The 14,529-nt window shown below is 42.6% G+C and overlaps 1 protein-coding gene across 1 annotated transcript in view; it reads left to right on the top strand.

Annotated features, from left to right (window-relative positions):
- Positions 1-2,252: 2,252 nt before the first annotated feature.
- GALNT11 (polypeptide N-acetylgalactosaminyltransferase 11) overlaps positions 2,253-14,529 on the top strand; it is a 39,183-nt gene continuing 26,906 nt past the window's right edge. Inside the window, exons 1-3 of the mRNA XM_009878868.1 lie at positions 2,253-2,586; positions 6,284-6,407; positions 8,350-8,516. Of these exons, the coding sequence (XP_009877170.1) occupies positions 2,292-2,586; positions 6,284-6,407; positions 8,350-8,516 (586 nt within the window). The 5' untranslated portion in view covers positions 2,253-2,291. The remainder of the gene's footprint in view (positions 2,587-6,283; positions 6,408-8,349; positions 8,517-14,529) is intronic.

Genomic DNA, 14,529 nt, shown 5'->3' with positions numbered 1-14,529 from the left:
AATTTTTATCTTACTAGAACAGTTCTGTTCCACACTGGAAGTGCACGTGCCATGATGTTCAGACTGCGTGTCTGTGTTCTCACGGTGAAAGGAAAAACAACTGTAGCAGGTTTGAGGAGCAGTATGTTAGGCAGAGACTAGGCTTGCAACAGATGACGTCCTTGTGGCCGTGCAGAAAACCCCTGGCAAGCTCCCCGATCTTCTGTTATGGATAAGTATTAATTGTCTGTAGACTGTCTGGCAAGAAGAATTATTAGAATGAGAGGATGTAACTGTTTATCTCATGCTGCTCCTTGACAGCCTCACATGTTTTTTTTGGGCTTAGATTTGCTTTGATGTGGTCATTGACTCCTGTTAGCACGGGGAATGAGGTGTAGGGGATCAGTGACCTGTACTTCTCCAACGGGTAAACCCATTCTGCTAGCTAGAATGAGGGCTGTTTTGAATCATTCCTGCCCCAGAGCATTTTTTACTGCTTAACTGTAGAGCCATGAAATTAGGCAAGATTTGTGTGCGACAGTGTTAGAGAAAGAGCCTGTTTCACAGAGTATGCAATTCATCTGTATGCACAGGGTCAGCATGAGATTTAAACCCTTTGAGACCTTTTTAAGCTCTTTGGGCTTAACTGCTTGTTGCCTTGCAGAAGTGTGGGAGTTTGACATGGTAAGAATAATGGGTAAATTATTTTTGAAGAGGTTTGGGATTTTTGCTTTATTTTACTTTGTGGTTGTTTTATTTTTGGAAGGGATACAATGACCTGCTGCAGTCTGGTAAATGTCAGCTTGAATATTGACGTGTATTCTTTCTGGATGCAAGTCACTTAAGACTCAGAATTACATTGCCAAAGTAAGGGAGATCTTTATAGGTTTCTTTGGGGTCATGAACACCTTCTACCTCTGTTTAGTAGTTTGGCATATTGAGAAGGGAATCATCTGTTTGTACTCATAAGTGGTGAGGCTTGTTCTTTGCCAGGCTGACCTGAAGACTTCTGGTAGTTTCCGACTTTGCGAGAAGTTTGAAAAATGCATCAGCATGAACCCTTGACTCCACCCCATTATTTATTAAAGTAAATGTTTTGGTAATTAAAAGGTGATTAAATGATTTCCTAACTATTTATTTACTATGCAAAGAATTTGTTGTGGTTAGATAATGATGAGAGAAATTCTTTGAGTAAGTGTGATTTTAGGTTTTGGGAACTGAGCTGTATAGTTGAATTGGGTTTATTTTTTTGTTTTTGGTTTTTTTTTTAAACCTTTTTTAGATTTGAGAAGCTCCAGAAAGTTTACCCGATTCTCCTGGGTCATAAATAAAATGTTATCTCCAGCTTCATATGCTTCACTTCAGGGATTTTCCAACAATAGTAGTTTTCAATATAGCTTGGGGAATTTGCATTAATGGATGGGTGCCTGAAGAAAAACTCTGGGCTGGATTGCTTCCTTCCCGTGCTAGCTGGGCATTTCCTCCAGGGAGTGTGGAAGCTCTTCTGGAGTCTGTAGAGGGCTGCAGGAGCCCAGTAGATTACCTTAGAGCTTTTTGCTCTTCCCCTGTCCCATATCTGTTTCTCTGTGCAGAATATGTGACTGTCATGGTGCTATGTGTTGTTAGATTGCACCCCATGATTTCTGGAATTTCTGGGATGCTCGTGATGGCTATTCTTAAGTTTGTGGCAAGAAGACCTAACTAAGTAATGGTTTGAGTCTATGTTTTCTCATTCCATGATTTATGATAGGAATTGAACTACAAAATTGGACGTGTACGGACATACTTTTGGCAGCTGGCTCAAAGTGGGCTTCAGCAAGGGATTGGACAAGGTGACCTCCGGAGGTCCCTTCCAACCTTAACCGTTCTGGCATTCTGTAAAGAATAAATTGCCTGTGTATAGAATAACTACTTAAATAGGAATATGTTTAAAAGCAAGCATACAGGGAATGTGCTGTTGTGGAAGAGAAATACTTATGTAACTGTTACAGGTAAAAATGATTATTTTTCCTCTTAATTGTGACATGTCACTGGGCTCTTAGTGGGATTTTGCGTTTTAAAGCAGTAGTATCTACATAGAATGTGCAAATTGGTTGTGTTTATTTTTTGAATGGGGAAGTGAAAAGGGTTTTTGTTCTTAAGGTCTCTGCTCCAAGTTTTAAGTTCCAAAAATCGTTTAATGGAAGAGCAACCTATAGAATGCATTTCCTGATGGACACACCTGATGAAGTAACAGGCAGCACTCTCAAAATGTGTGTTTTCACTCTCTTTCAGGTAATTGAGAATGGGTCCTCAACGATGCTAAGTCTACAATGGGAAGTGTTACGCTTCGCTATTTCTGCTATGGGTGCCTTTTCACATCCGTGACCTGGACACTTTTGCTCTTTGTTTATTTCAACTTCAGTGAAGAGAATCAGTCCTTCAAGAATGTGCCCGTCAAGGGGCTGGAACCTCAGAGGCCATTTCCAAAAAAATTTTACCCCCGTTTTACGCGGGGGCCTATTCATATACCTGAATTGCAACAGAAAGAGAATAAAATAGGAAATCCTCTTGGAAATCATGTCCAGGACCCAGTTAAGGGGGAGATAGAATTCTCTCCTGAAATGGGTAAGTGATTTTTAGTGCTGGTAGCAAAATTATTAAAACAATCGAAGAAATGAGATAGCAAGGTTGGTTTGTTTATTTTTTGAAAGATCACAGGGGTAATTGTGTAATGAAGAAGTTTAGTTAAAATGGGGGTAGTACTGGTGGCTTTCTTCATTAGGAATTGCTTTATTTAGTTTAATCCAAAATATACTGTTCCTAACATTTACGGCTGTGCTGTGAAAGTGCTGATGAGGAGGACTGGATTACAGCAAAGTGTCTACTCTTGATGTTATTTCTTGCTTTTGGAAAGTTCAGAGTATACTTCTTTCATATCTTACTCCTATATTGACTGGATTCAAATACATGAACTCTTAGCCACCGAGAAATGTTACTCATATGCAGTAATTAAAAATAGCTTGATAACAATACACAGTGAAGAAGACCCGGTGTTTTGGAGAATATTCTTGGAGTATGAAATCACCTCCAAAAAATGTGTCGGGGACCAATTAAAATGAAAGATTTATTGAGGAGACAGTGGTTAGGGCCGAATCCTGCTTCCTTTGCACCAGCAAATGTCTGTGTTTCGCTGGAGCGTATTTCATCAATGAGATGATTTGAGTTTGTCTTCCAAACTTGCCTTCCAAACTCAAATGCTTCCCCTGTGTAACTGTTCACGGCTTGGTGTTGGTTGTTGTGTTCAGATATGCCAATGGAGGTGTGTTGCATGCGGGTCTGCAAGCTTGCTTTGAGTCTGGAGGCAAATGTTGGGAGTTGTGGTTCCAATGGCTGCTGCTGTGGGAATTGTGACACAGTACCCTGCCTAGCCAGGAGTTTCATCCTCATATCTGATTGAAGTCCTCTGTCATTACTTTGGATGAGCCCTGGATCATCAGCTTCAAGAGTTTATAGAACATTACCAAATTTCAGTTTACGAATTGGTCATTAGATCTGTGAATATATAAGAAAAATGTTAATTCATGTCACACTGTGGTCTTACAAGTGTTTATCAGTTCACTGCAAAAACAGGAGCCAAGTGAGGTGAAGGCCAGTCCAGAGGTGGATGTTTCTTTCCAACTATTCAGTACTGGCCAGGAAAGAAATTAGACCTTTTTAACTGAGGAGTCCCTTGATCTTCAAACCAAGTGACTGGTTTGGTTGGTGAAAGCCAAGGGGAATTCTAGTGCCAGGATAAATTCTACATGAATCATCAGGAGACAGCTGGTTCTCTGTTAGAATTAGATCAGGTGCTGCAGGAAAGGACTTCTTGTCTATTTAGGATAGGGCAGTAATAAACACACCCAGAAAAAAAATTAAAAATGGTGTATGATAGCCAAAACCAAACTGTCATCTGGTAGGACAGTCTGTCTTCTTGGCCAAGGGGAATTCTAGTGCCAGGATAAATTCTACATGAATCATCAGGAGACAGCTGGTTCTCTGTTAGAATTAGATCAGGTGCTGCAGGAAAGGACTTCTTGTCTATTTAGGATAGGGCAGTAATAAACACACCCAGAAAAAAAAATTAAAAATGGCGTATGATAGCCAAAACCAAACAGACTGTCCTACCAGATGACAGTCTTCTTGTTTGAATCTGGGAGAGCCACATAACACAGCTGAAATAAAGCCCTTATTTTCCAAGAGCTTTTATCTGTGGTTTGGACTGAAAACTTTCGGGCCTTTTGCATGCATTTTTGTTGTTCTTCATGAGAATGTTTTAAAAATATTAGCAGTCCTTCTTGTCTATATTGAGAAGATCAGGAAAAAAAGTAGTTAGGGGCTGGTTATGGATGGAATGTTTGGAATATGGTTCTTTAAGCTTGTGCTTTGCACAAAGAAAATGTTTTAAGGTGACCTGGTGACACAGCGTTACTGTGACGCTGAGTGTTTGGGAATGATTGAGTTGGTGTCTGAGCGGCCGAGCCAGAAACGTCATTTTGGAAATGCGTGTCGTTCAAAGGAGGACTGATTTACAGCTTTAGGCCACTGGAAGAGTGGCACTGCCACTGTGAAGAGACCTCATTCCTGTCTGACGACAGACCTTATCCATGGTGGGAGCACTCATCTCTCAGCAGGATAGGGGTCACTCACCACAAGACACACCATGTGGGTATATCCCACGTCTTTCTGAGATACCGCTGCCCAGCACTTCCCACTTGGTCCTGCACAGATGTCAAGGCAGCTGCTCCTGGGTTGTTTGGTAGTGCAGCTGCATTGCCATAAGGAAGAAAACTTCAAAACATTTTTTATGACTTTTTCTTCTTCTTTTTTTTTTAACCTGTCTCATTTTATCCAGCCTTGAGTTCAGCTGACTTTTGTGTAGCAGGTGAAAACTGGAGAACATGAGGTATGGAGAGAGGCTGAGAGGGCTGGGTTTATTCTGCCTTAGGGAGAAGGCTCAGGAGTGAGATTTTATTGCTGTCAACAGCATCTTAATGGGAGATTGCAGGAAGATGGACCCAGACTTTCTGGAGGTGCATGACATTATGATAAGAAGTTAAAGCAAGGAGAAGGTTTCTGTTAGACAAGAAAAACATTTTCAGTGCAATGGTGGTCAAATGTTTGAACAGGGACATGAAGAGGTTGTAGAATCTCCATTCTTGGAGATACTGGAGACTTTCAAAACTCAACTGGTTGAGCAAGCTGGATCTGCTTTGAGGAGTGCCCCTTCGAACGTAGTCTATGATTCTATGAAGCAATTATCCTGGATGTATGGTAGCATGTGAACGAGGAACCCTCTTGTTAGCTATTTTCTGCAGGTTTTGAACCATATGCAGATGATGGGCAGGGTGGAAGGAGATAAATTACACGATCCTTGCTCACTTCTGGTACTGAAATGTCAGTGAAATTGCCTCTGTAGCTTGGTAATAGTTGGATAGGACACACACATCTCATTCTGTGCAGGCAGCTGAATGGAGACAGTAAAAAGTCATTGCTCAGCTACTTGAATTGTTGCAGGAGTGGCCAGTAGGCACAGGTGGTGGCTACGGCTTTTCTCCTTCCTTTTTATTTTGTGGAGGAGTTGGGTGAAGCACCCTAATACTCTGCCTGAAGATGGGCAGGGTGGCAGTGAGGAGTTCAACCTTGGCCTCTAGCAGTGTGCTTGTTTATACCAGTAATTGCTGCCTCCACCAAGCTCAGCAACAGTTTATGCTTCTGCTAAAACAATCAATAAACAGTGAGCTCTGTTGCTGTTTTACTTGCTGTCCAAGTCCCAGGTGATATGAGCAGGAAGTCTACGTTTTTTTCATAGCTGTTTTTGTTACTTCAGAGTTGAGAAAACTGCATGAAATACCTTTTAAGTGTATTTGCCCTCTCAAAAATCCCATTACAGACCCTTCATCTGTATGGGTAGGTGCTGATGCGTTGTCTGCCAAAATTTTATCCTCTGTTGCATGCTTGATGTTGAGTGTTAAGTAGTGCTAAGATTTAGGGGCCGTTTAAGTGACTCGAGTATGTCTGGTAAGGCAGTAAACACAATGAAGCCGTCAGCCTTTGGAGAATTACTTCATTTTATTACAGCTGCAAGAGGTACTCATAGTTACTCTCTATTTGAGAAGGATAACAAAAATAGTTGCACAAAAATACATTTTGTAAAACCAGAGGGATTTTTGAAGAACATAATGGGGTTTAGGGGAGGTTAAAGCATGTGTTTCAATCCTCAGTTGATTCCAAAGGATGTTTCCGAGCCTGTTAACTGATCTTGGAATGGGGTTTTTTACAGGAATGATATTTAATGAAGAAGATCAGGAAGTGAGAGACTTGGGCTATCAGAAACATGCCTTCAATATGCTCATCAGTAATCGACTGGGATCCCACAGGGAGGTGCCTGATACAAGAGATACAAAGTATGTACTATGTATAATTTCATGTGCTCAAGGACTTGTTACTCATGTTGTAACTGATGTAGCATTTAACTTTTTTGCTTTTACGTTTCTGTTGGATATTCTTTCAGCCTCCTGTGTTGCTGAAGGCAGATTTCCAGCAATTTAAACAGGAGTGCTTGAGGTTACGATTTCCATTTTTTGGTCTCTTCCGTCTGTTTTTGACTGAATACTGTTTCTGGAGATCTAATTTTTTGTCAGCTGGAAAAGGTATGTGATAGGTAAAGCCTCACAGAAGCCAGGCTCCAGGAGAAAGAAAAACTGCTACTCCCTGAAAGCAGAGTTTCTTCTTGATTCTTAATTCACTTTAAGAATGCTTAATGAAGAACTAGATTGCGTATATGCTTACTCAAATTTTATCATATTAATTTGATTTCTGTGAGTAGTAGGACTGGCAGACAGCTGTTTTGATAGAAACAAGATTCCAAAAATAATACTTTAAATAGAAGTCAGTGTGGAAGAGCCCTAGGAATCAATTTTTTTTCCCCAGCAATACTAGGATTACACATCCCATGTCTCTCTCATCTTGCTAGCTGTCTACTCAGTTACTTAAAACAGGCTACCGTATGTTTGTTTTTGAAGCTTCATTTTGAGATACTCCATGCTGTAACTACCAGAAGAGATGCTGTAATTCTGTTTGCTACCTTTGAAAGTTGGGCATTAAACATTCCAGTGCCCAAGTTAATGAAAGACTTTCACTTTATGTACTGTTTCACATTTGTTGTAAGCCTACAGAGGGTAAGATAGAAGAATGACTGATGGCAAATGCTCTCTGTTTCTCAGTTAAAGTCCTTGCTTGCTATCTGGATGATACTACTCTGAATGCTTTCTATTGAAAAGCAGATATTTTTCTATAATCTGTCTCATGCATATGGAAGAAGACCTACCACTGTAATAACAAAAAAACCCCAACGTTGAACTGAAAAGTAAATAAACCTGCATCTGTTTTTCTAGTGGTTTCTCTGATGTGGGTAAATGTAATGAATCGAACTTGCTGAAACGTCTCTCCCAAGAGCTGAGCTGATTCCAAGTCAGTGAAGACTTCTTCTATACTTCTGGGTTTTTATTTGTGGTTTCTTATTTTTATGGAATTCCCTCATGTCTGGCATCTTCATATGGCATTAATCTGATACAGTGTCCTGTTAAAGATATGGACAAAACCTTGAAAATAAAGAGAAAGAAAGAATGATCTGCTTTGAATGGGATTCAGGTCACAGATTGAGATGTTTAAATTGTGATAGCTGCATGTTAGTCTCTGCTTTTATTATAATTAGCAGAGATCCAGGCAATGCAGTTAATGGAGCATGCAGAGCTCTTCAGCTGACAAAATGGACTTGTCAGCCGTAGGGTGAGCTGAACACGACCTGGACTCCACTGACAGCAGCGACTAGACTTCTGTGTCTTAATCTGCAGGCTGAATCCAAACCTTGGCTGGGTAAATAGGTGTTTAGCACTGTCAGAGGTATCCTGGAATATCCAACCTCGTCTCCAGAAGCTGGCCAGTAATTTGTTTGGGTTTTTATAGGCCTCATGTCATATTGGCCATTCCTGTACATGTCTGAGCTACCCGAGGGTGCAAGACAGTGTTTTGACAGTTGGAACAAGCCCTTAGCATTTTTTCTTGTTTATATCTTGAGGATCTACGATTCTCGCTTTCACCTTAATCTGTCCTATCCTATGTTTTCTAACAAGTAGGAATGTTAATTATAAGCCTGTATTTAGTGGAAAGTAACTTCTGTGCAGAGTCCCACTATAGATGTTATACACCCAGGCTCTTTATGTTCAGGTTGGGAGTTCTTCCTGCGCGTTTACTGTTTGCTTGTTATTTATGAAGTTTCAGTAGTGACCTAACCTTATGGCAATTCCACTGAAAATACAGTGATAATGACTATATTTCTGTTTGCAGATGTAGGGAGAAGTCCTACCCTTCCAATCTGCCGCCTGCCAGCGTTGTTATCTGTTTCTACAATGAAGCGCTTTCTGCCCTGCTTCGCACGGTACACAGTGTCCTGGATCGCACTCCTGCACACCTTCTTCACGAAATTATTTTGGTTGACGACAACAGTGAATTGGGTGAGAGAACCTTTCAGAAATATTTTGGTTGGTGCTCATGCTTCTTGACCTTCCTCTTTCAGTGCTTTCTTGACTCGTCATAAAAACATGGAAGGCGCGACGCAAAACCAATTTGCGCTGCAGTCCCATCTCCAAAAAAGCACAAGCCAGCAGAGGCGCATGATGGTCTGAGAAGCCCGGGAGGGCACCCGCTTTGGCACCGATGTCATTTTACTGATGAGCTTTGTATGACACAGATTTTAACAATACTGATGAGCTTTGTACGATACAGATTTTAACATTCAAAAAGAAGTTTCAAAGCTAGTAATGAGGAGTGTGTATTTGCAAAAGGGGTGATTAAGCAGCTGTTAATAGTTCAGCTGTTTCTAACAGTACATTGCTTAGGCTGCTCTGATGCTTGGAGCAGATTCCACTGATCTTTCTGTAAACTTGGTGGGCCGGTACTAACTGTGAATGCATCTGAAAGGAATTGAATACGGGTAGTCTCAGCGGCGGTGTTCCAAGTAAGTTGATGTGGCACTGTGGAAACAACCCGTGAGGTTTTTTTTGAACTTGCTCAGCATTTCAGGCTGGGGATATGCTGGGATGGAGCTCAGCCCTTGCTGGGATGGAGCTCAGCCCTTGCTGGGAGGGCTCTGCGTGGCTCTCGCACAGCCTCTTGTGGCCACCCGAGGAGTAGCTCTCCTTGGCTCTTGGAGCAGCCTCTGCTTTCTCAGTCTGGGAGGGGCAGACCTTGCAGAAGTGCTTTACTGTCGTTGAAAGATTGATGCATCGGCATTTTTCTCTCGCATGATGGACAAGACAAAGACAGACACACAGTTCAAGCGTTTTGGCACTTCAAAAGCGAAATGCCTGTTGAGGAATGTGTTAGTGTAGCAGTACTTGCCAGCAGGACTGTGCAAGTTCCCTGCTTGCCTCTGTACAGGTCCACAACTTTGGGCATTTTAAAATTATTTTTAGATTGTATTTTTCTAGTACATGTAATTACGTTCCTTGATCTCTGCGTTTAATTGTACAATTATAGAATGGCTTGAGTTGGAAAGGATCTTAAAGATCATCTAGTTCCAACCCCTGGCCATGGGCAGGGGCACCTCCCACTAGACCAGGCAGCTCAAAGCCTCATCCAGCCTCATCTTCAGCACTTCCAGGGATGAGGCATCCACAGCTTCTCTGGGCAACCTGTGCCACTGTCTCGCTACCCTCATAGTAAAGAACTTCTTCCTCGTGGCCAATCTAAACTTACCCTGCTCTAGTTTAAAACCATTGCCCCTTGTCCTGTCACCACATGACCTTGTAGACAGTCCCTCTCCAGCTTTCCTGTAGCCCCTTCAGGTGCTGGAAGGCCACTGTAAGCTCTCCCCGGAGCCTTCTCTCCTCCAGGCTGGACAGACCCAACTCCTTCAGCCTGTCCTCATAGGAGAGGTGCTCCAGCCCTCTGACCATCTTTGTGGCTCTCCTCTGTGTCCTCTCCAACAGCTCTATGTCCTTTTTGTGGTGGGGCTCCAGAGCTGGACACAGTACTCCAAGTGAGGTCTCACAGGAGCAGCTTAGAGGGGCAGAATTGCCTCCCTTGACCTGCTGACCATGCATCTTTTGATGCAGCCCAGGACCCGGTTGGCTTTTTGGGCTGCGGGGGCACACTGCCAGGCCAAGTTAAGCGCTTCATCAACCAGCACCCCCAAGTCTTGCTCTTCAGGGCTGCTCTCAATCCACTTGTCATCCAGCCAGTATTTGTGCTTGGGATTGCCCCAACACAGGTGTAGGACCTTGCCCTTGGCCTTGTTGAACTTCGTGAGGTTGGCATGAGCTCACCTCTCCAGCCTCTCAAGGTCCCTCTGGATGGCATCCCTTCCCTCCAGCGTGTCGACCACACCACACAGCTCAGTGTCACTTGCTCTGAGACTATACATAGATATGTATAGCTTAAAATGAAATTTTCTTGTTCTGCAGCTAATTAATTTCTCTGAGATCAGATAAAATGTTAAGATACAGGAGAGAACAAAGATCAAACACTCTCTCACTTGTAAGAATATGTAGTATTGGAAAGTTTGTTTTGTGTTTTGGAATCAATACCCATGTGCTCTTTGCTACAAAGTCCCCTGTGAAATGCACGTGCTTAATGCAGGTACTTAATGCCTGTGTTAAGGCAGTAATACCACTGCTCTTCTGGTCTGTTGTGAATTTGAAAGCCAAATGAGGTTCAAACCAAAACATTTAGGTAGCTACCTTTGCCTTTCTGACTTCAGGTGACCATGTTTTGAAGCCCAAGATGGGAGGAGAGAATTAAAGCCCTTGATGATGATGGTGTTTGTGCTGCTGCTTAATTTTAACAGATGGAATTTTACAGCTGGGGAATGGCAAAGCTAGTTTGGAGACTGAGGAAATGGACAAAAACTGTTTATGCCAGGGATCTTCTGTGAGCTGGAGCAAACTGCTTAATATCTATGCCCCTTTGATTTATTTTTTTTAAATTAATTTTCACTACATTACATACTTCCTGAAATGGTATCATAGATGAAATTCTGCCGATTTCTTCAGCTTCAAATATAGGAGCTCTGCTGCAATGTCACTGCCATTCTGCAAAACTTGGGTCTTTGCATCTGGTTTTGCCTCAAAGCTTCTTAGACTCAACCATCAACAGTCTTACTAGCTAAAGCAGGCATTTCCATGGCTCAGCTGAGCCCACTGTTATGTTTTTCTTTTCCTTTGCTGCAAGGCAGGTTTTTTTCCTTAGTATAACCTCTTTTCTCCCTGATTTAGGCTTTACCTGTTATGGAACAGCCTACAGGATATGTTGAAGGCTGTTACTGGAGGCTGCCTTCTAAGCAGCGAAAGAGACTGAAGAACGGAAAGGGGCCAAATTGTTTATAATTTAGGGCTCTGAAGTAATAACAGCCCTTCTAGGTTTCTGTTGTTTGGAGGAGCCTTCATTACATAGATATGGAGCAAGATAACAGCTGAAGTAATTTTTGGAGACTGTCTGCTGGCTAAAAGGGAGTAATTCTCTCCTTGGAGCAAAATGTCTCAGGCAGGCTGTATCGAAGCAATTTTTGGGGTTATGCCAGAGGAAATCAATTTTCCCAATGGACATGAAGCTGACACACAAAAACCCATCAGCAATGAAAACCTCAAAAGGTGCCTGAGACTAAACTGCCTGATCCATGATGTGTCCAGAGTGGTCCATGAAGTATTTAGTCCTAGGCAATGGCTGGGCACAGTGTCCAGCGGAATGCTGATTTCTGTGGGTCAAAACTGTGCTCTGAGAGCATGTCAGCCATTAGGTACTACAGGCTCTTAGGTTCTGCTGCTTAAGCCTGTGTTGTGGGCCTGGTTTAACTATGGGTGTGGCCTCTTATTCCCCCCTGCCCCCCTGAAAACTGCTACTTTCAGAAGTCTGCACATGCCACCGCAGACGCAAAACTATTTCTACTTGTATGTCCTTTCATGCAGCCTTATCTGCCATAAGCACTGAGTTTAGTAACTGCCCGTTTCGGCTTTGTGCCAGCCCTTATTTCCTGCCGTGGAACACTGTCTTTCCTTTGCGATGATACATCAAGTGAAGAATGATTCAAGCACTAGCTTATTTCAGGTTTGCAAATCCTTCTCTCCCAGTTATTTGGGTATCTTATTTGAGTAGCATCCCAGAGATGACTTTTATTTTGACTTCCTAGGAGACTTCCTCAAAAAACCCATCCTTTCCTATTGTCTTTGGCATGTGATGTCACATTCAAGACAAGGGGAGAGAATTCCTGTGACCCAAATGAATCCAGTCTGCATCTCTAGAGAATTTTCTTTGTCCTAGAGTATTCCTTAGCACCATATTTGTTATGTGGTATCTTCTCATTCTTGATCCATGATGTTGTCTTGCATTCAAAGGCTGAAATCTTAACATTTGGAATTGCTTCTGGGAATTTCCTTTTCAGTGTCCCTGCCTCAGAGTTCTTGTACCTCCCAAAGGTTACAGCCCTGGATTCCACATACGTTCCTTTGGCATTTATTGTTGTTAACAGCAACTTTAATGTTTGAACTGGCATTCATCAGAATAATAATATTTATTCCAGCATGTCCTGTGTCTGCCTCTCTAACAGGATGCTCTATGAAGTCTCAGCTGCCTTTTCTTGGTTTTCCTCATCATTTTATATTCCTCTTTATCATTCTCTAAGCTGAGAATCATTTGGATTGGAAAAGACCCTTGGGATCAGCAAGTCCAACCACTAACCCTACTCTATAAAGCTCAACCCTAATCCATATCCCCCAACACCACATCTAAACGACCTTTAAACACATCCAGGGATGGGGACTCAACCACCTCCCTGGCCAGCCTTTTCCAATGTCTGGTGACTCCTTCTGTGAAAAAATATTTCCTAATATCCAGTCTAAACTTACCCTGTTGCAGTTTGAAGCCATTCTGTCTTGTTCGATTGCTAATTACCTGTGAGAAGAGACCATAGAATCATAGAACAATTCAGGTTGGAAAAGACCCTTGGGAGCACCAACCTCTCTACAGTGTCCTTTCCGGTAGTTGTAGAGAGTGATGAGATCACACCTCAGCCTCCTCTTCTTCAAACTAAACAAGCCCAGCTCCTTCAATCATTCTTCCTTAGATTCATTCTCCAGGCCCTTCACCAGCTTTGTTGCCCTCCTGTGCACTCTTCCAGCACCTCAGTATCTCTCTTGTATTGAGATGCCCAAAAGTGGACACGATACTCAAGGTGTGGCCTCACCAGTACCAAGTAGAGGGGGACAGTCACCTCCCTACTCCTGCTGGTCACACTATTTCTAATACAAGCCAGGATGCCATTGGCCTTCTTGGCCACCTGGGCACACTGCTGGCTCATTCAGCCACTTGTTGATTAGAACCCCCAGGTCCCTTTCTGCCAGGCAGCTTTCCAGCCACACTGCCCCAAGTGTGTAGCGTTACCTGGGGTTGTCGTGGCCCAAGTGCAGGACCTGGCACTTGGCCCTGGTGAAGCTCATACCATTAACACTGGCCCATCGATCCAATCTGTCCAAGTGTCCCCATAGGACCTCCCCTACCCTCGTGCAGATCAACACTCCCACCTCACTTGGTGTTGTCTGCAAACGTACTGATGATCCACTCTATGTCCTTGTCAAGATCATCAATAAAGATGTTAAACAGAAATGGTCCCAGCATTGAGCCCTGAGGAACACCACTTGTGACCAACTGCCAGCTGGATTTTGGTGACCACTGACCACCACTCTTTGGGCCTGTCCATCCAGCCAGTGCTTTATCCAGCAGATCATGTGCTCATCCAAGCCATGAGCAGACTGTTTTTCCAAGAGAATTCTGTGGGCAACAGTGTTAAAGGCTTTTTAAAAGTATAAGTAGACAATAACCACAGCCTTTCCTTTGTCCAATAGTCAGGTCTTATTAACGTATGTTTATCTATTATTCCAGTCTTCATCTTCTCTTCAGTGGTCCTGCTTTAATGTTAGAAACAGCTGTACTTGTGTGAAAAAAAGTATTGTTCTTAAAATCAAGTTAAGTTGCAGTAGTGCCTATAGACTTCAGTGAGGGTTGCTCTCCTTCAAAAGCACATGATGGCTTGGGATTTTAGAAAAGCAACCCCCTCCGAGTTGTACTCTGTATCTCCTGTTGTATCAGCTGTGCAGGTACAGAGAATGAAAGGTGTCTTCATGCTTCTTTAGAAAGCTGTCAGTGTTTGGTTTAGTGTATGGGCTGTAGTAATTTAAATCACATGCCTTTGTCAGAGGGCTTTCTTCTGCTGCAAATGATGAGCAGAATTTGGAAATGCTGGGTTTTTTGTACAGTACTGTGTTGTGGTTTTGTTTTTCTTTTTAGTAAGTCCTTTTATCATGGAGACTCACAGTTCCAGTTCAATTCAATTATATTGTACTAAAGGCTTTGCAAACAGAGCAAAGAGGTAACAATCCAGTCTATTTTCAGGAAACCAAGGCTAAGTATAAAACCTGAGACAGTGGCAGCACATAAAAAGTTGGTTGGGAAAATACAAGGAAATGTTTATCAGCA

Source organism: Apaloderma vittatum, unplaced genomic scaffold (genome assembly GCF_000703405.1).
Source record: "Apaloderma vittatum isolate BGI_N311 unplaced genomic scaffold, ASM70340v1 scaffold7001, whole genome shotgun sequence".
Taxonomy (NCBI): domain Eukaryota; kingdom Metazoa; phylum Chordata; class Aves; order Trogoniformes; family Trogonidae; genus Apaloderma; species Apaloderma vittatum.
This window is presented reverse-complemented; position numbering and strand designations above follow the sequence as displayed.